General features: G+C 32.8%; 2 protein-coding genes and 1 long non-coding RNA gene across 3 annotated transcripts in view; 2 read left to right on the top strand and 1 right to left on the bottom strand.

The window, feature by feature from the left end:
• LOC148300972 (uncharacterized) overlaps window positions 1–8,834 on the top strand; it is a 206,437-nt gene extending 197,603 nt beyond the window's left edge. The window contains exon 2 of the long non-coding RNA XR_015838865.1: window positions 8,116–8,834. This is a non-coding gene — a long non-coding RNA (uncharacterized LOC148300972). The remainder of the gene's footprint in view (window positions 1–8,115) is intronic.
• On the top strand, window positions 32–8,834 carry LOC148300971 (uncharacterized). Its single transcript, XM_088273994.1, has one exon. The coding sequence runs from the start codon at window positions 2,358–2,360 to the stop codon at window positions 3,585–3,587; it is 1,230 nt and encodes a 409-aa protein (XP_088130120.1). The 5' UTR covers window positions 32–2,357; the 3' UTR covers window positions 3,588–8,834.
• Window positions 8,835–8,980: 146 nt separating this feature from the next.
• The window catches only part of Pgant2 (polypeptide N-acetylgalactosaminyltransferase 2), a 97,740-nt gene continuing 85,694 nt past the window's right edge, over window positions 8,981–21,026 (bottom strand). The window contains exons 6-10 of the mRNA XM_088273992.1: window positions 14,398–14,511; window positions 13,703–13,881; window positions 12,794–13,000; window positions 12,352–12,536; window positions 8,981–11,140 (exon numbers count right to left, since the gene is read on the bottom strand). Coding sequence (XP_088130118.1) covers window positions 10,845–11,140; window positions 12,352–12,536; window positions 12,794–13,000; window positions 13,703–13,881; window positions 14,398–14,511 — 981 coding nt within the window. The 3' untranslated portion in view covers window positions 8,981–10,844. The remainder of the gene's footprint in view (window positions 11,141–12,351; window positions 12,537–12,793; window positions 13,001–13,702; window positions 13,882–14,397; window positions 14,512–21,026) is intronic.

The raw sequence follows: 21,026 nt of genomic DNA, 5'->3' as shown, positions 1-21,026 counted from the left end.
ATATATATATATATATATATAATATATATATATAAATATATAATTAACCAGTGATTGTTTGATTGCCTATTTATAAGTTAAGTTATTTGTTATGTTTCTATCTTTGTGGTTAAATTAATCCTCAAGTGGAAGGAATACAAAAATGTATTTTTGTTAATTTTCAGATTGAAAAATAAGATTTATTATGACAAGTGTACTACTTCCAGTAATTTTAAATAGTAATTTAAAATTTGTTTTAAAAAGCATAATATGAATGTTGTGATTTTTTAATAGTAATTTTATTCCAATCATAAATGGATAAATGTATGAAAAAAAATATATCAGAAAACAGTTGATAAAAAGGCAAATGTATTCCAAATAGCATTTCTAGTTTCAGTGGCAGTCGATATGGTAACAAAGCAAACTTTCAGTGCTCTATGACCATTTCAACCGAGCTTTGAATTATGATCAGCGTTATGAATAGGGGGTAGTGAGTGATTAATGTTGTTAAATTAGGGTAAGTTTTGAGTTTTATAATTACAATTTTAAAGCAGATGTAATAAAATTAATGTAAGGCAAAATAAAATATTTCCTTGACATTGGGTACAATGCGGTAGCATAATTAAATATTTTGCAAACATGAAAAAGCGCCCTGCAGGCTCACTAGCCTATAACCTCTGTTAAGAACACTCTCGCTTGCGGACTTATTCTTCACATGCGCCTAAAGCCGTGGTTATGTGAAATTGCCTTTGAAATGTTTTAGAAATAATAACTATTTTTATAGATGAAATAAAACAGGGTTTAACGTCAGTTGCGTAGATAGCGAGCATAGATATTTGATAGTACATACAGGTGTGTAAAATGTTTTTATAATTTTATAGATCCGATTACATCATATTTAAGTTCACGCGCTGCTTTAAAAGTGTCATTTTATCACTATCAAACGGACATTACAAATTGAAAGAATTGTATTATTTTTATTTATTGACTTGGCGTTTAATTTGTAGAACTCCATTTTCATTTATGTATTAATTTTAAATCAAACACAGATTTTTTGAGTCTACTAAGTTGTATTTTATTAATAAAAAGCTCACGTACCTACCTACCTAGCAGTTTCACAGCTATCGTTGTGTTATCCCATCATTCAGAGGCTCACGTACCTACCTACCTAGCAGTTTCACAGCTATCGTTGTGTTATCCCATCATTCAGAGGCTCACGTACCTACCTACCTAGCAGTTTCACAGCTATCGTTGTGTTATCCCATCATTCAGAGGCTCACGTACCTACCTACCTAGCAGTTTCACAGCTATCGTTGTGTTATCCCATCATTCAGAGGCTCACGTACCTACCTACCTAGCAGTTTCACAGCTATCGTTGTGTTATCCCATCATTCAGAGGCTCACGTACCTACCTACCTAGCAGTTTCACAGCTATCGTTGTGTTATCCCATCATTCAGAGGCTCACGTACCTACCTACCTAGCAGTTTCACAGCCATCGTTGTGTTATCCCATCATTCAGAGGCTCACGTACCTACCTACCTAGCAGTTTCACAGCTATCGTTGTGTTATCCCAACATTCAGAGGCTCACGTACCTACCTACCTAGCAGTTTCACAGCTATCGGTGAGTGAATCAAATCTCATCTCTCACATTCTCAGCGTAGTATATATTTATCCCCCTTCCCTCCCGTTTTATATAATAGTATACAGTCGTGCATGCATATCCACCATTTTTAATCTTTTTACTAACAATTGTATATCGTTTAATTACCCCCCCCGTAACTTGAAATTGCTCACTTGAAATTTTGTCCATCTCGCGTAGCTCCTTTTAATAATAAAATTAGATTCAGCAATAAAATCACGCGCGCCTAGTATCAAGCTATACCGGGCGAATTCCAACTCGAATCGGTAATTATCTCATTAATAATATTAAATTATAAGTGTTTTTTGAATAAAATAATAATTTTGAAAAAAAAAACACTTCAAGGTCAACGAGAAACAAGGGCGGCCACTTCGTTTGACCCGTAAACCGGTCAATCGAATCTGCCACTTTCGACTGCAGAACAAAATATCCATTGCAGGTCAAAACTCAAGCAGCGACCTTTTTTTTTTTTTTGGCCAAAGCCTTCCGCTTACCGCTCAAACTCAATCGACGACCTTTTTTTTTTTTTTTTAGCCAAAGCCATCGGCTTTGGAATCAACAACTTATCTGTTTAACTATCGCCAATTAACTGTACTTCACAATTTTCAGCTCTTAAATCATAAATAACTTATCTGTTGTCCTCAATTAACTGTACATAACAATTTTCTGCTTTTAAATCAACAACCTTATCTGTCGTAGTCACCTTTTTGTACTTAACTCCATTACCATCTGAGGCAATGAGTCCCAAGAAGAAAAAAACGGACCCTCCCGACACCCCAACGCTTCAACCGACACCATCTACATCCAAAGATGGTAACAACGATAACGATGTTAACAAGACTACTAAGAGCGCAACAAAGCTCATTAAAACCAGAGCCGAACAGGCTCTAAATGCTCTTAGCCATTGCGGTAACATTAAAACCGCTATTAAAACAGAGCTAATGGAATGTCTTGACGACATTATAATTGCTAACGCTGCTCAGGAAGCAGAGCATAAATGTGCAATACTTGCCACTCAACTGACCTTCAATGAGAAGGCCTTGGAACAGGAGATAAGGCACAGCGCGACACTGGCCGCCCGAATCTCCACAGCCCAAAATGAGGCTCCCTCCGTCTCCGCTCCGAGAGCGAGCTACGCGAGGATTGCCTCCACAAACGCCGCCTCAACAGCGGTCATACACAGGGACCAACCGGTCACTAAACCGACTACGCGCCACACGGTCGTAGTCCAAGGCAAAACACCTACAGCCAGTGAGACACTGGAGAAAACCATTAAAAGCACGATAAACGTGGCAGCCTTGGGGATAGGCATCCAATCCCTTAAAAGAGCCCAAAATAATAAAATCGTCATCCAATGCGATGACGAACAACAATGCAAGAAACTCAACGAGGAGATTGCAAAAAGCGAAAACTTGAAAGCGCAAATTGGGACGAAAATAAGGCCCAAAGCCATCCTTAAGGGGATAGACGCCAGTCTGTCCAAAGAGCAGATAATCACTGCTCTTTTCAACCAGAACAGCTCATTGAACAACGGAGAAGCGTCTTCTCCAAAAGCGACAGTTCTCTTCACGCTGCCCTACAAAAAGGACAGCAACAAAAAATGCGCCATAATTTCGGTGGAGCCGGAATGGTCCACGCTCATTGAGCTCAAAAAGGTGAACATCGGGTTCGAGAGGGTATGGCTGTCAGAATACATGGCAGTCATCTCGTGCCAAAAGTGCATGAACTACGGACACTCCGTGGCTAATTGCAAAAACAAAGAAGTATGCTGGAGGTGCGGTGGGGAACACCGGGCTGCGGCATGCAACAAAACAACAGATATCAAGTGCAACAACTGCACTCTCGTCAATAAGGTCTACAAGACCAAAACGAACACCAGCCACAAGACACTCAGCCCGGAGTGTCCCGCCCACCAACGGCAATTGGCCAAGTACAGGAGTATGGTAGACTATGGGATAATGCCCTAACAAGGCGAAACAATTGTCACAATATAATTTTTTATGTGTTTTTTATTAATGAAATACAACTTAGTAGACTCAAAAAATCTGTGTTTGATTTAAAATTAATACATATATTATTTTTATTCAAATACAAATTTATCGCAGAACTTACTTGTTTAAAAGTATTGTGGAAATAAAGAATTGACAAATAAACTTGTTTTGTTATTTTCAGTCAATTAATTGAAATGTGTTACCGGTTTTAAGATGTACCTGTCTCTCCGTCTGGAAAATCACTATACTAACATGCAAACAATCCATTTCACTATTACATAATCACACATATGCGAGTATTCATCACGTAACAGTTCTTCAATAAACTTCTTTTACCCCTCTCCTTCACGACTCCATTCCTATTCCCTTTCCTCACGCTTTCATTTTGAAATTATTAAAATGCTAAAAATTACTTTTATTTTTGCTTTATTTTATCGAATCTCTCTTTATAATCTGCTCAATTATCAATGAGATCAAAAAGAGAAACACAATTATTTATATGTAACATACTGTTTTTTTCTGTCGTAAAATCTATAAAAACATTAAAATATTTAAAACCATAATTGCCATTTCTATAAATACAGATGATAATTATATTTACATATATAGGATATCAAAACAAAACAAAACTCATTGATTATTATTTATTCATACATAATCAGCTATGGAAAAAGTGAACCTACTTGGCAGTAGTAACAAACATAGTCATAAACCTGCTTATTACTTGTGTATGAATACAACATTTTATATGTTGTACTAATAACCAACATGTTACACGTTTTTTTTAACAAAAATAAACAGTAAAAGAATATTGAGAAAAAAAGATGTTTAGATAAATTATTTGATAATAAATAATAGGTAGTTATTAATTAATAATGGAATGAAAAATAATCACAGAAAGATTAATACCATCTAAATGAAGTTGATTTAATATATAATTAAAATAAAGTTATATTTTAACTATGAAATGGAAAATCACATATTGCTTCAAATATAAATTATGATTTAATTTACATGCGTAATTTAGAATCAAACCGTGAATTATTTTGGTGTTAATTTGATCGTAATATTGTTTCCAATAGCTACAATAGCACATTTTACATTCTATATTTAAAGAAATACTCAAAAACGAGTGGTCATAGAGCCCTTGTCTAATAAATAGGATTTTAAAATTCTTATTAAAGAACAAACACCAATCACAGCCTATATGAAATAACTGTTGAAAAAATCTGAAATAAACATTTTATACAAAATAAAACAAAGCACACGTTTGGTAACTAGAAATACATATTTCTACAATAAATACAGTGTTTTCAAGATTTACAAAGTGATTAAATTCTAAGAGATTTACAAGAAAGACTTATGCCTACTATAGTACAACTCGGTGTATTGTCATTTCAAGCTATTTGGAGTCCAATTTCTCACATTTTTATATATTTTGACACGCCCAAATAATAAAATTAGATATGCATAAACCCACACAAAAATGAGATACTGATGCATACAATGATTAACTGCAAAATATGAATTCCTGACAAAACTTGTAGTCAGATGTTTTTTTTTTAATCTCCGCATAAGTCTTTTGGCAAGATTCTTACTGTAATGTGCAAAATACGGTAATAATAAATGGAATATAGGTTTCTAAATCGCTTTACAGTGTGGTACTTAATAAGTATATAAACAAAATCTTGGTATAAATACTATCACTAGGTAGAAGTCATAAAATTTAATGTGCATAACTAAATAACTTCTTAGTTGCTACATACTTTATAATAAATGAGTAAATCTGCAAATCTAATTTTATTCCATAGACGTGCCCATATACATATGTCCAATACAATATCAAAGATTTATTGAAAAAAATCACAAAAGAATGATAGAGGAAGATTATTATTTTAAAATACATTAATATAAATATTATTGTCAGAGAAAAGTACTAATGAAAAGGAAAAATAAGAAAAAGAGAGATATGAGGCTATTGTTTACCACATCCCTTCATGTTAAAAGTATTACAAAAGGGTATTTTGCATATAAATATGCATCTATTGTACAAGTGATCAATAATTCATTTTTAATATAGCAAAAACAGTATAAAAAGTATCCCTGTCATGTCATGCGTCTTATTGACATTGTACTATCAATTCACGTAATTTTCAGTACGGGCATTTTCAAGGAGTAAAATGATATTTTCTGATCTAATATTGTTCAGGAATTTAAAAAGAGGAAAAAAAAATTAATTGAACAAAAGCCAATTGTAAAATTTTCTACTTATTAGGCTACCTTATCTTAATTTAAAATTTCTACTTGTCATTAAAAATATTTCGAAAAACATAAAGAATTAGGTTGCGTTTGTATGTATTATTTTAAGCACAGGGGTTATAGAGTGACCCTGTAAAACAAGCTGTTAGACCTGTTGGCTTCTATATTTTAATGAATGTAGAATGGCTCTCAATGTTCTTTATAGACCGTGTGTTTTGTCCACCTCTGTAGTATAAAGGATAGCACATCTGGCTACCATACACACGAGGTCCCGATTGAATTCCCAGCTGGTCAAAATGAAAAAAGTAAATTTTTACATTATGATTACCAATTCAATATCTGGAACGTAAGATTGATTACTTTTACAGAAATTGAGATAAATGACACTGGATGAACACAAAACAATACCCTATGAACCACTGGTATGTAGAAGGCACATATAAGAAAAAAATTCAGGTTTGCGACAAAAAAAAAACATATTGGAATTTATTATTGCAGTGGATTCCAAAAATTTAAGAAGTAAATGGAAATATGTGTTTGTGTCACAATACATATTGTGTGAACTTTCTTTCACATACGTAGGCAATTAAGCAGCGGTTTATACAATAGATATACATGGAGGCATCCAATGTAATTATTTCATTACTTATATGTCTGGAGAATGGTAACATACATTTTTATTCTAAACTTAAGTGTAACTTAATTTATAACAATATCATGTCAATAAAATTATGTTTTCTATACAATTTTGCTAATGTCTTTTTTATACTTATTTTGTTCGTTATACATCACTTGTTCGCTTTGTCAAATATACCAGACTAAAAAATATAAAAATTAGTCATTAAAAAACAATCGTAGGCTGCAGATTCGATAAATCAAAAACACTTAACCCATTTTAAATGGTCCTTCTAATTTTTGTGATGTCTTGTATCATTATCACAATTTTTTTTATTACAAATCCTTATTTGCAATGTGGAGCATATTTTGCATTAAAAATACAGATACGCATTACCGTAGAACGGGGCTACTTGAAGTTTGATGTGTTACTTGAGCCCAGTATAAAAAAAAAATTAGATCTGATTTTGGTCTACAATAATGAATGTATCAACACAATTCATTGTTCCCCTGACAGCTGACACTTATTGACACGATACGCTCATTATTGTAGACCAAATACAGGTTTATATCTCTTTTTTGTACTGGGCTCTAGTAACACATCAAAGTTCAAGTAGCCCTGTTCTGCGGTACTTAAAATGTTTGCGCTCTAACCAGCGATATCGGTCATTTATTGGTGAAAAAAAATGTTTTCATTTGAATCAACGCTTAGTAGATACAAGTTTTCCCAGGCATATTATGGGAAGTAAAAACAATATTATGGTGAGAAATGCGAGCATCTAAAAAATATTTTAAAATACACGCTTGTTAATCTCCCAGCAATAATAAAATATTAATTTATAATTTCCTGATAATGAATATCTACATTATAACTTGTCATGTAAACATGAATAATTATGCTTATAAATCAAATCTTAAAAAATAACAATACATATGCACAAATCATTTCTACACATGTATTTATATAAGTTACAGAAAAGTCTCTATAATCCGACATATATCTGACAAAAAGCGTTATTAAAAATAAGTTTTTTTTAAAACTTAGAGTGTCAAATACTGATCACTATTGATTTTAAACAAAAGTTTAACAAAACTAATTGTACACATAATATGGGACACCGTGTTGTCAGGTTTTCATATTGGAAATTTCGGTAATTGGTTTTCGGAAGGCTGCAATTCTCTTAGCTGCTAAGGATCAGATTATTAAATGTCTAATTTTACAGAGACTCGACTGTATTCATTTTCAGCCTTTTAAGCAAAACAATAGTTTCTCCAAGAAAAATATTTATAATGAATATTTTACAAAAATCTTTACATTACACAAACATATTATATTTTATAAGCTAGTGAAAAATAAAACTAAATGTGCCGGGTTTGTCTCTTACAAAGTAAAGTGCATATCTTCGGCTTATTCCAAAAATCTCTAAAAAAATATTCTCATATTCATACATATAACATTTATCGCTCACTCTTTTCAAGAACTTCATAAATCAAAAATCGTCCATTTTTAGTTGTGCATGTTTTCGGAACGCCCAGAAAATGTAGTATATCCCAGCAAAAGAGACATATTTTTAACTTAATATTTACCCGCTACAGGGCAGAAAGTGTTGTTTTTGCATGTGAAGAAAAGGTATTGTTTAATTTAAAAAAATAATAAACTAGTTATTTTTCAAATGGAGAAAAAATCATCAGGTTTTACCTAAAAAGATCTGTTGCACGGTAAAAAGTTCAATAAGTGGCTTGATATTTATTTTTAATAAATTGTTTAATATTATTAAACATTAAAAACGTTCTCCTAAAAAATCAAGTTTTTTGATTTATGATGTTCTTGAAAGGAGTGAGCGATATGTGGAACACGATATAGTTTATTTTTTAAATCAACAAATTACACTTCATGCTTAAATTGTTTATACTCTCTCTGGTCCAGTGATCCCAGATGGAGTTAGAGACTTCGCGGATTAATAAAAAGATTTATGTATAATACCTATAAATGTCACTGTTAGATTTTCATATACATAAGTAGATGTACATGTGGGTTACATTGTGTGAAATTTCTAAATTTTTCATTGAATATCATTATTATTTTCTTTGTATATTAAATTAACTTCTGGAATCTATAAAGCTATATTAAGTACATATGTTTCGCTTATTTATTTGAGAAATAATAAGATAAAAGAAAACAACATTTGAAAAATTGGGACTACCTTCCCTCCCATTTTCAGAATTATTATTTTAATATCTATATTTGCTAATTATTTATTATACATTAGGATATACAAAATAAGAATGTTAAATTACATATTTACAATAATAATAAAAGCTTTTTACAATAAAAGTATATCAAAACGACCTGTAAAGGTGTGTATTTCTTTTTAAAAAAGATTTGTATCGGCACTAAAAAATATTTATTTAAATGCTTCTATTTTCGTAACAAAAATTTTGTTACAAAAAATAATGTATTCGGGAGAAAAACAACTACCTACAAGTTCTCAACTACTAGAGTTGGCATGTAGTCATTTTCCTTTAAGACCATAATGGTAACGTAAAAGATAACAACAAAAATGTACTAAAAATTAATGTCAACATCACCAATATATTGCTGTTTGTAGAGTTCTTCTGCATTCTTCAATCAAAAAATAGTATTTGTACTGAGAATTTTAATAAATTTAATATTGAACCCCGAGCCTGTAGGACCTTTCGTGTGAAGGGCCCGGTTAATCTCTAATCTAATTTATATGAAAAAAATCAAGTAAAAAGATCGAGACAATACAGCAATGTATTCTCTACATTACTAGATAAAGGATTTTTATTTTTTACTCACAGTTTTATTTTCTCAAAGAAATTTTATATTAGTTTGTAAAATATATAATACGAAAAAATGCCTACACGCTAGGGGTTAATTAAAATTTATAGAAATAAGAATTTTTTGGATAATCTTGCGATTTCTCCAATTTGTTTGCTAACAAAAAAAAACATGATAATGAATCAATACCTCTTTTTGTAATTCTCAAAACAAAGACAACCGGTTTTCCTTAAAATAATGAAAATTTTACTCTTGAAATTGTTCTTACGTTTTGTACATAACTCATATTTGCATCTAAGGCAGTATATAATCGAGGTGCAAATAATTCTCCAATATCTAGTCCAAACAAAGTTTTATTGGCTTATATTTGTTATTAAATCTAAAGATTTATTACGTATGGAAATGCACGAGGGTTGCCAGATGTCCAAGATCAGAGATGAGACAGTCACAAAAAGCTTGTTAATTAGCTCCGAGACAATTTTTTAAAAATGAATGCGTGGAAATGGGAATATTTCCAGGCAGTGAGGGATTCGGAATAAGCACACTTCATCGGAACATCCAGCAACCTTAAAATACTCAAATAAATCCTCCTACCAAAAGGTATTAAATGGAATATAGTACAATTAATGGATGGAGATTAACGCAATATATATATATAATTGGCAGTGATATTGAAAAGATTTGACTACAGCACTCGCATTTAACCAAAATGCAATATAAGTAACACGTGTTGGTGATGTTTACTTAATACGCAAATATAATTACTGGGATATCTTATATTTTTCATTGTGAATAAACGTATTTTAAACAGACTTTAAAATGTTCCCACATACTAGGCACAGATGGGCATCAAAAAAATTATTTTAAATATACTTAATTTTCCAGCTGGCATACTTTTTTTACAGTATAAACTCAAAATGATACAATTTGAAAAGGATTCTAAAAAGAATCTCTTATGAAATAGAGATAAAAAATGATATCTCTAAGAACATAAATTACGTTTACAATCACATTAAATATTTAGAATTTTTCATGTTTATACCCATATATCATTTCTGGTCACAAAGGTGATCGTAGAGCGCCAAAAATGTGCTTTGTGACCATTTCGGCAGTAGCCATCCCTAACAGAAATGTTACCTGGATAGATATTTATTGCCTTTGTCTATAAATATAGAAGATATGGTTTATTGTATCGCAAATAATTCTTCTAATCCATACGTATATACATAAAAATGTCAGTTATCCCCTCTTTACTTTGTACAGCAGTATCGCCAACATTCAATATCCAAAAAGCACTCTTGTAGAAAGTCATCGCGATTGCGTGATTCATCTCGTTAGCACATTAAAAATTCCATAATCATAATAATATAACTGGCCATTGGGCAGATTACAGATACCAAAATTCTCATACACCGGCCACTAGAATCAAACAACGGCTGCTCTTTCTCGTAGGTACTTGAACACGGTTTATTTATGAATATCGGCCGCATTCGGCTCCATCTGTGGATGCGCCGTTATACATTTAATTATCTGTCTGTTAGGAACTAAATGGTCATTCACATAGTCTTGAATTCAAACTGTTGACTGGTCTGTGTCAAGTCACACGGTTGTGCGGAGAGGGTCTTGAGTCGGGAGTCGAGGCAGTAGTTGATCTTGGTGTGACGGATTCGGCCGCCCTGGATGGGTTTCCACATCTGGTTGATGTTGTCTACCAGTTCGCAGGGCATCATGACTACGGGAGAGGAGACCTCGAAGCGGGCGAGGGTGAGACACAAACTGTGGTGTTTGATGTACCCGATGGACGTCACAGTCCACTCCTGGTTACCGCCCGTGTTGTGACAGGGGTACATTCCTTGAAATATGAATTCGTGAATTAATAGTGCATAAATTTCGGATTAAATTATAAATATGTAATAATTTACGTGCGCCTCCATAGTGTAATGGTTAGCACGCTCCGCTACCATTCTGGAGGTCCCGAGTTCGATTCCCAGGGGGGGTTAAATACATAAATAATAGTTGAATTTTTCACTCCAATATTTTTCCAATATTACCCCGGACTGGTATCTGAAGCGGAGGGCTGATCACATTTCCTTCGTGTGTTAACGATCAAGATAACACTGCGTTTATATGATGCAGGGTCCTATGCACCATTAGGTGCGTTTATATGCACCCTTATGGGTTAGAATAATTTACGAAGATTTTTTTTTAAATATTAAAATTGAAATATGTCTCGCATGATTCAATCATCATGGTAATAATATACAATAAATGATTTTTCACTGTAATATTTATTTATGACCTGGACTGGTACCAGAACACATCTATCATACTCTTGCCATATCCTATGGCCAGATGAACCTCATTTGAAAGGAAGATCTTGTGCACACCTTTACATACATGTAAGGGCATGCGCAATATCTATAGAAAAAGCTCGGCATAAAAAGGTCAATTCAGGAACATTAAATAAAACCGACTTTTAATACCGCAAAATGGTTCTTAGAAAGAATAATATAACATTGTGTAAAAAAACATAAAAAAACATTGATTTTAACATTTTTTCAGGCAAGCGTTGTAATTATTTATACACAAAACATCTTTTATGGAATAATTGTACTTTAATAGGCTCGAAGCTTCGAAGCAATATTATCCAAGCAACTTCCGTCCATCCTTCCAACCGGTGATATAGGTCAAGGTTTGTACCTTATACAACTGTTTGAAACAATTGGGCAGATAGTGCTTGTGGAAATGAAGAAGAAAAAACTTAAATAATAAGAAGTTGTAGTATGAAAGATCAAATAATTTCAATACATGAAAATGTAAATCAATGAACACAATGGGGAACAAAGGAATAGTGCATCATTCATTCCAGAGTCTGGACTCTGGAGCTTGGACAGTGCAGGAAAGACTGAAGAAGGTATGTTATGAAGAGGAATGGGAAGTGTTACCTCCCGAGTAGTGGATGAATCGTCATCATTGGATCAGAAAGCTACAATAAGTTCTCAAGAAGAGAATTACTAGGTTAATCGGTTACTAGGCATAATTGATTGTAAGTGATGAACATACCCACAGATCCTTGTATGAGATTCCCTAAGCTGTCGAGGCACATGGCACCCTGGCGGATAGTGCCTCCGAGAGAAGAACTCGTCACGAGGGATTTGGGGATAGCCAACTCCGGATATACATTGTCCAAATACCACTTGAAAGGTTTGCACTTTAGTCTCTGCTTCAAATCCAATCGCTCCGAGATACTGGAATAAAGAAAAATTATTTTGAAATATAGTCATTATCACAATCTATTATTGCAATCCTGTGGTGGAAAATGCACCACATTTCTAATTATATTTGTAGAAGGTTAACTCCATAGCCGAGATTGAAAATGCCAGTATTCCGAGATTCACTTTAAGTGACTATTTTGCAGGAATGTTTGAGTATCGAGGGAATTCTCCCTTCGTACTAAATTTCTTTCCAATTGAGATTTAAGTTTTGTAAGGTTTTCTTCACTTACTCCCCAAAAGCGACGTTCTTGGCCAACGGCTGCGCTTCGTAGTAGAATCTCTTGTAGTCGTCCATCCAGACCTCGGCCGCCCTCCTCGTGTTGCGCGCGAACACGTTCCCCGAGCCTCCGGGGAAGGAGTAGGGATGTCTCTTGCGGAACACGTGACCCACTCGGCTGCACGGCACTATCTCCAGAGACCCTCCGCACTGCCAAACCCTAAAAAGTCAAATGTTAATTCTTAATTAATTCTTAATTATCAAAATAATTGTCAGGTTCAAAAATTACAAAAAAGGTACGTTTTAAATTGAATTAAATATTCGAGGTATTTTTTATTTTATTTTATTTTAAAAGAAATAAATAATGAAGCCTATTGAAGAAAAAAAATAAGTGAAAAAATAGGCCACGATACCAAGACCTACCTACTGGAAATAAATATATTTTTTAACAGTGACAATTCTTTCTTCGATTGAAAAGTCAATGAAATACTTAATTAGTCGCTGTATGCTATTAGTACTCAACTGCACCTAATAGCGCATAACGCACTGCAACGTAATGAAGCAGCGTTATCTTGATCGTTTAATGTGTAAACGAATTTAATATGCGTATGATAAAAATAAATAAATATTTTAGGGAGCAAATTATTATTAACCTGTCCAGGAGTGAGTATTTTTTAAATATTTTTTTTACTTTTCATAATTTATGTCATAGTCGATGCTATAAGCAAAAAAATCTTGTTTAAAAAAAATTCATTTACACCAGTAAACATGATTTATCGCAAATTGGCAATTTTGACATAAATCATGTTTTGATATAAATCACGTCATAGTTCATGTTTTGTATCGGTCGTATATACGACCATACTCCTGGAAAGGTTAAGTAAGTCAAGCGGAAAATAAGCGGAATAGAAGAAAAATAAACCTGAATGAAATTTCCAAGTTCTCTCCTCCCCAGACGTCCATCTTGGTGTCGTACGTCCCGAGCTTCTCGAAGTACTTGCGGTCTATGGAGAACAGTCCCCCCGCGATCATGGGCGTCCTGATGACCCCCGCGGGATCCGACAGCCGCGCGGCGCGCTCCTGCCCGCCCAGGTACTCCCACTGGACGCACAAACGGGACACTTTACAACACTTGCGCAAACGAAAATAAATCGCTAAATCTGGACACTAAATCGAAACGCCAATTCTCAGATATAGTAGGGGCTTTATAACAAAAATTACTTTTCTTTCCAACAAAAATTTCAGATATTATTATTTTAAAAACAAATGGATCTCGGAATCTGTATTCGTTAAAAATATCGTTATGAGTAGAAGAACAATGGCTAGAATTGCAATTTTAAAATTCCACAAATTAGAACAATTGCTAGAATTATCTAATTATTTTTATTAAAAAATACAAGAAAACAAAGCCGAAATCTAAAAACGACAAAAAAGTTTTTACACGTTATGTAAAGTGAGACACGTTACTTTATGACAAGTTAAATTTTCTTTTGTACTTGCTAAAGAAATTTATTGGTAAAATACTTTGACGGGGTAAAACATTTAGTATTTTTTGAAACCTGAGATCTTAGTCGATCGCAAAATATTAAAATAAAGAAAAAATATTGGACAACGAACCTTGAAAACTAAGTTCCAATCGAATCCCCCCCTCAAGTCGGCAGATGCTCCGATGTACTGGAAGGTGTCCATGCTGATGACGTCAATCACCGGACAAACCACCCTCGTTGGATCCTGAAAAGAAGAAAAAAACGTTGCCAGTGAATAATTGCGATACTTTTATGTTGAAAAACAAAACTTCAGATTTCAAAAACAAAATTCATCAAATTTGTACACTTTAAAATAAACAAAAAACTAAACGTTTGTAAAACCGAAGATTACCGAAATTCGTCGTAATCTATCAATCATTTATTATAAATAAAAGTTGAAAGTACATTAACATTTTACGGCAGGATGGGATATGACGAAAAAAATACTGAAAATTTAATCGAATCACTTAAATTTAAACGATAGCGTGCAAATATTTCGAGGACGAGTTATGCGGCTGATTCATTTTCATTTTTAATAAAATTCTGAGTGGAATTTTTCATACTGCGGTATAAAACTTGAGACTGGCGCGGTAATACAGTACACTGAATACATATTTTTCCAATTACTGTAAGCCACAGCAGACATATTTACTTAATGCTTACATATTCTAGTCTCGTATCGAACTGAATTTCGAACTAATTTGATTTGAATCGCCGATTTAAGTAACGCAAACGCCCCTTATTATAAGCTTTTGGTGAAATTGAACCCAGTTCCTCGGAAAACGAGCAAACTTCATTATTATTCCGCCCCATAAACGATAAAAATTCAAGCCCTTAAACCGGAGATCTTAATCTTAATTCTCGAAGTCGTTAACTTATTGGAGGAACGAAGGGTTTCGCTATACCTAGCAGAATGCCGTAAAAATAAATCAGTAGCTACTTCGGTAATGGATACGAAAAGCATTTAATATAAAAAAATTAACTTGAATGTAGTATAAACCCAAAAAAAACCATAGCCATAGTAAAAAAAATACAATTATTTTGTTGAGTATATAGGCGATATATTTAGTATACGACTTCCATAAGTCCAATCCATAACCCCAGGGAAAAGGTTTTAAGTATCTACATGCCTCTACGTTGCGCGCTATTGATCTTGCTACCTTCGCTACGCATTCAGGATTGTAGCCTAGTGATGCTAGGGTTCCATCGCTCGCGGGCTGATGTATGCGTGTAAAAATTGATAAATATAGCTAATAAGTTACGAGATATAATTTTTTTTCTTCAAAATTTCATTATACTCCCCGATCTTTTGGTTTCACTAAACGTTTTTCCGAATAAAATGTAGACTAAAAGCATATAGCAGTTTATTTTCTGTTAGTATTATGTTAATATAATTTACATTTTCAATTATGAGTTTAATTTTCTAAAAAATAAAAACGAATGGTATACATACCAAGAAGATGCACAGTTAGAATTAGTATAATTTAATTGTACACTCGTATTATATCAGGTAGTATTATTTCAATAATAATAATAATAAATTAACGATTTGTTTTGGTATCCATTTAAGCATACACCATTATGCCGTTGTATTGTTTCGTAATAATTTACGAGTTACGAGATAATTAGACCTATCCAATCAAAAAAACCTAAAACGAATAAAAAGAGCAGAACAAAAGTTTTTTGACATTAATAACAACGCATTGTTTCAAAGGACAAGAGAAGTTTCATTAAAACATTATTATTTCAAAACCAAACACAAACGAATCTCGAATCAAGATAGAGAATTTTAGCCACCGTTATTATTATTTCGACATTATAATTATAAAGTATTTTGTTTCGTACTTCATTGCGTAAATTGCTTCAACAAGCAGAGCACATTGCCAAAAATATATTTTTTTTATAATGTACTAAATAACAATTGGGCCTTGTTAAAAATATTACACACATGTTACTGCATAAAAATAATATTTATGTTCATTGTTCAAACTTTCAACGTGGCTTGGAATTTAAACAAAAAATGTCGAAATAAGCAGAGCACCAATGAGCACTCGTTGTAGTCCCAACCTAGTCTTCTTCTCGGGAAAACAATTCCCATTTCATTGTTGAATAATTTCATTTTCCTGAAAATACTATACATTCGTATTCATTCATCGTAGAAATATATCCGTATCGACAGCCGGTTAAGTAATGTCTAAGTCGTTAGATATATAAATTAGTTAAGCTTTCCGTCACGTTATTTACCCACATCCACATCAAGTGTTCCGACAGGTGATGTGAACAATTTATTTCACTTTGAATTGACACCATCCAATGAAATGTTGAAGAACATAATTTACGTACATTTTCATTATCAAAGTTTGAGGTCGGGAAGGTACATTTCGTGCCATTTCAGTTAAAATTGAAGTACAATAAAGAGATTCAGACGATCTAACCCCCTGTATCCCACCTTCATCCGGTTCAAATTTTAAAAAAATATGGCAAATATAAACGCAACTCTTTGTGTTACGCATAACAAAATGTCCAACGACAGCAAAAAGAATTTTGGATAAATCCATAATTTGTGTACTTTTCATTGATTTCGTTCGTTATCCATTAAAACGGTTGGTTTTTGTAATAGGTGCAAATAATTGACATTTACTACTTATTTGACTCCTGAACAATATTAAACGGAAAATATCATTTAAATAATGTCAAACACAGGCGATACTTATGCAATAAAAAATACGAAAATTGACGGCACAATGACGGTCGAAGGCGAAAGGGTTGCGTTTTTGAATGTTTATGTAATCTTTAATCAAATTTACATAATAGAGTCATAAATACACTATAGTGTTTGTAATAACTCGGTGACTTATCTCATCTCATATTTATGTAGACATCACATCACCTAATCCAGGGTAGGTAGTAATAAAACTCCGCGATGAGCGCTGTTCCTATTTTCATATTACATAAAATACAATTCGACAAACTTGCGAAAGATACATTTCAACAAATGTCGACGATGGTATAAAAGTAAATTAGATCGGCAATCTGCTTCGAGGAAATGTCTGCAATGGGAATAAAATGTTGTTCAGCAAGCGCTCTAATTAATTTTCAATTGTGATTTTGAAATAGCAATTTAAAAAACATTGAAAATAACAAAACTTTTGTTTCCGGTTCACCGCAAATACTCGGAAGTGGTTAAAAGTAAAGATGAGAATTGAGGTGATTAATCTAAAGTGATGGCGGCAGACAGTTGCTACAGATACTAGTACTAGTACAGATGAAATACAATTCCTAGAAATTAGAGATTGAGCCGAGAAGATACATATTTAGAACAATACGTTAACTCCCACGAGCCAAGAGAACAGTTAAATATAGTTTTATGTAGGTAATAAAATAAAAGAAAAGAGTGTTGATAACTTTCTTCTTGGATTAATTAGTCCATTTTAAATAAATTACCAATACATAAATAAATTTTTCTTATGGCGGACTCGCTGAAATAAAAGTTTACTCTTGTAAATGTAATCATATAAGGGAAAAAATAAAACAAAAAAGGATTACCGGGATCCTCACCCCCTATGATTTAATCTCATCCATTTCAAATAATATTTTTTTCGTAAATTATTGTTGCTCTGTACTTAAAATCTAGAATCAATGTAGTACTTTGAATCGATATAAACCCAACACGATTGTTACATTTTATGAAATTTCCAACGATAATTAGGATGAACGCTATAATGTATGCTTTTGTTCGCTCAAGAAACCGTCAACATGACAATGGCTTCTGTTAAATTGCTATTATCTTACCTTTTCCAGATTCCTGACTATTATTAGCGCAGGACTTGCCTTACCCTTACCTTCACGTAATTAACGAACAGTATAAAAGTGTCGCGGTGCGATGCCACATGCAATATCGGATAGCGGTTAGAAGAAATAGAAAATCATTATCAGATGAAAAAAATGATTTACTCTCCGAAAACGTCAAATAAACGTCCGTTTTACGTTATATTCCAAATGAATAGTTATTAACTGTTGTAAAATTTAAGCACGATATATCTATTTCCTTTATATGAAACTTATCAAATATACCAAAAAACTATAAAAAATAGTTTTGGATTTTTAACATACGTTATTATGCGACATAGTTTGTAGATAATAATATCCAATCACTGAGGGGTTGCTGGTACGGCGTATAACTCTTCTTTACTGGGGTACAAATTAGGACGTAAGAAAAAGTGGGGGAATTATGTACAACATTTTCAATGAATTAAAAATTACAACATTTTGAGTGTGTCCAAATACTTGTTCACAAATCTGGATTATCTCTACTTATAAGAGTTATTTTTCATATTATTACATTATCAATGGATCATATTTATAAAAGTCCTAAGAATTTGAGTAGTGTGGTTGTCAATCATGGGTGGAAATGGTGAACGTTACACGTGTGTAAAGTGACTTAATGTGACTTAAACCAGCCTATGACGGTCGTAAACCCCGAAAATGCCCAGACTTCCATATTATTCTTCATCTGTGTTGAGATGATCATGTTAATGTAATTGGAACGCAATTGAATTAATGATTTGGTTTAATAATTTATTAAAGAAAATAATAAAACAGAGTACTGGAGTCCACTTCCACGATGTGCTCTCCGTTAGATTTATGGAAGCCCATCTGGGGGAGACAGCGAGAGGCGCAATCTGTCCCGGGATTTCTCCAATTAGTCCCAAAAGGGTGATAATCGAGTATAAAAAGGCGGAAGGGTTAGTGCCACAAATCTTGGGAAAATAATTCCTCGAGTTAAATGGATCCTCAGAAAAGTAACATCATTATAAAATACACTAAAAATGAGCACCATATCTCTCAGATTTCTAACCCTTATTCGTAACCAATGGTACATAGGACACTGTATAGTTTCAAACCCCTTTAATGTTTAAACCCGAGACCTCCAACAAGGTAGCCGAACGCGATAACCACTTCATAAATAAATATACAATACTCAATACTAAGGTAATCCGAGGCGCGCTTTAAACCCTAACTTAGTAACCCTCGACGTTTTTTTTTCTATTTTTTTCTATTTATATAAAAAATCAATTATATTTATTATAGGTCAAGTTACGCTTATTACCTACTTTGATTATTTCCTACTTTTATTTTATTTTTGAGTTAAACGATATTCAGTAATAGGTGAAAGTATTTTTGCAGTACATTATCATTGCTTGAATACACGATAATTAGGTGTGTCACGCTTTATAGTACTCTATAGTAATATATATATATATATATATATATATATATATATATATATATATATATATATATATATATATATATATATATATATATATATATTTATATAATGTTAAATTGATAATTTTATAATAAATATAAATCAAATTAATACATCTTAGTTGGCTAAAATGGATTTAATATTACATTAATGGTCTGAAAATATGTATATATATTTTTAAAAATATATAAAATGAGTATGTACCACATTAACACTTCTTTTTAAATGATATGGGTTATTTGGGTACGTAAAATACATATCAATTAAAAACATTTTTAATCATTTAAAAAAATACTTAATAATAAAAATTAAATAAAAAGTGTAGGCACACACTTTTCGAAAAAGGCTTTTTTTCAACTCTGAGTTTAGTGATTGGATTATAAAAGGCAACATTTGGACCACTCTCGTTTATTACTGTACTCAAATATTAATTCTTTATTTTTATTTTTAATAATTTTTCCACCAACCAAAATATAAATTCTGGACCGAGTCGGGAATCTAATTTTGGATGTCACGATACCGAGTCCCGCGCCAAGCCCACGCAACCACTGGGTCTCGATGTCAATTTATTCTCGTTCCGTAGACAATTTATGGAAATTAAAAATAACGTTAACTTTTTCTTTCGGAATCAACGGTGGATGATAAACACGAAAATGAAAGTAAGAATGTATGACTCGATTGAGCCAGTTTGCTCATCCGACTCCCATTGAACGAGTACGCTGTAATGTAATTCCTAATAACTACCTTCGGATGGTAATTAAAAATTACAACTTCTTCATAAATAATCCCATGCCTCTCTATACTCCGCCGGAATTGAACATAATGAATTCGAGATGAGATCTTAATTTATTACATATTTTGTAATTTACTGCTTTTACACATTAGTACATCGCGTTAAGTAATACAACATACATGTATAATTCTACCCGCTATATCTGATTGCCGACATCTTTCTGTTAGGTTAGATTATGTTTACATGGCAGTCGCAATATTGTTTGCCTTACTTATGATGCACCAGTGAGTGAATGCAATTTCAGGTTTCGATATACCGAAATAAAAAAAACGAAGAAGCGTTTTCATCTTCACTTGAAAAACAAGATTTTGTTAAACATTAATAGCTTCCTCGATAACTCTAACATACTTACCAATTTCCAATGTATACAACAAAAAATATTAAAAATATCCATGAAAAATAGTCGATTAGAGAATGCAAAGCTTCTGTTCTCTAAAACTAAAACAAAGACATTTTTCTCGATCAGGAACTGCAGTTTTCCAAAAGGACTAGATAAAGATTGAACAAAAAGCTGACAGGATCGATAACTAAAGGAAAATCGCGGTCAGTTACTGGCAGTGGCAGTCACTACAGTTTACATGACTGCGAATAAACCTCGATGTTTTAAATCATATTAGAGATTAAACTCTCGAAAGATGGGTAAAGTATGACATAA

Source organism: Brachycentrus maculatus, unplaced genomic scaffold (assembly GCF_059751285.1).
Source record: "Brachycentrus maculatus isolate JH-2025_06_01 unplaced genomic scaffold, ASM5975128v1 h1tg000624l, whole genome shotgun sequence".
Classification (NCBI taxonomy): domain Eukaryota; kingdom Metazoa; phylum Arthropoda; class Insecta; order Trichoptera; family Brachycentridae; genus Brachycentrus; species Brachycentrus maculatus.
Note: the sequence above shows the minus strand (reverse complement) of the source record. Positions and strands in the feature narration are given on the sequence as shown.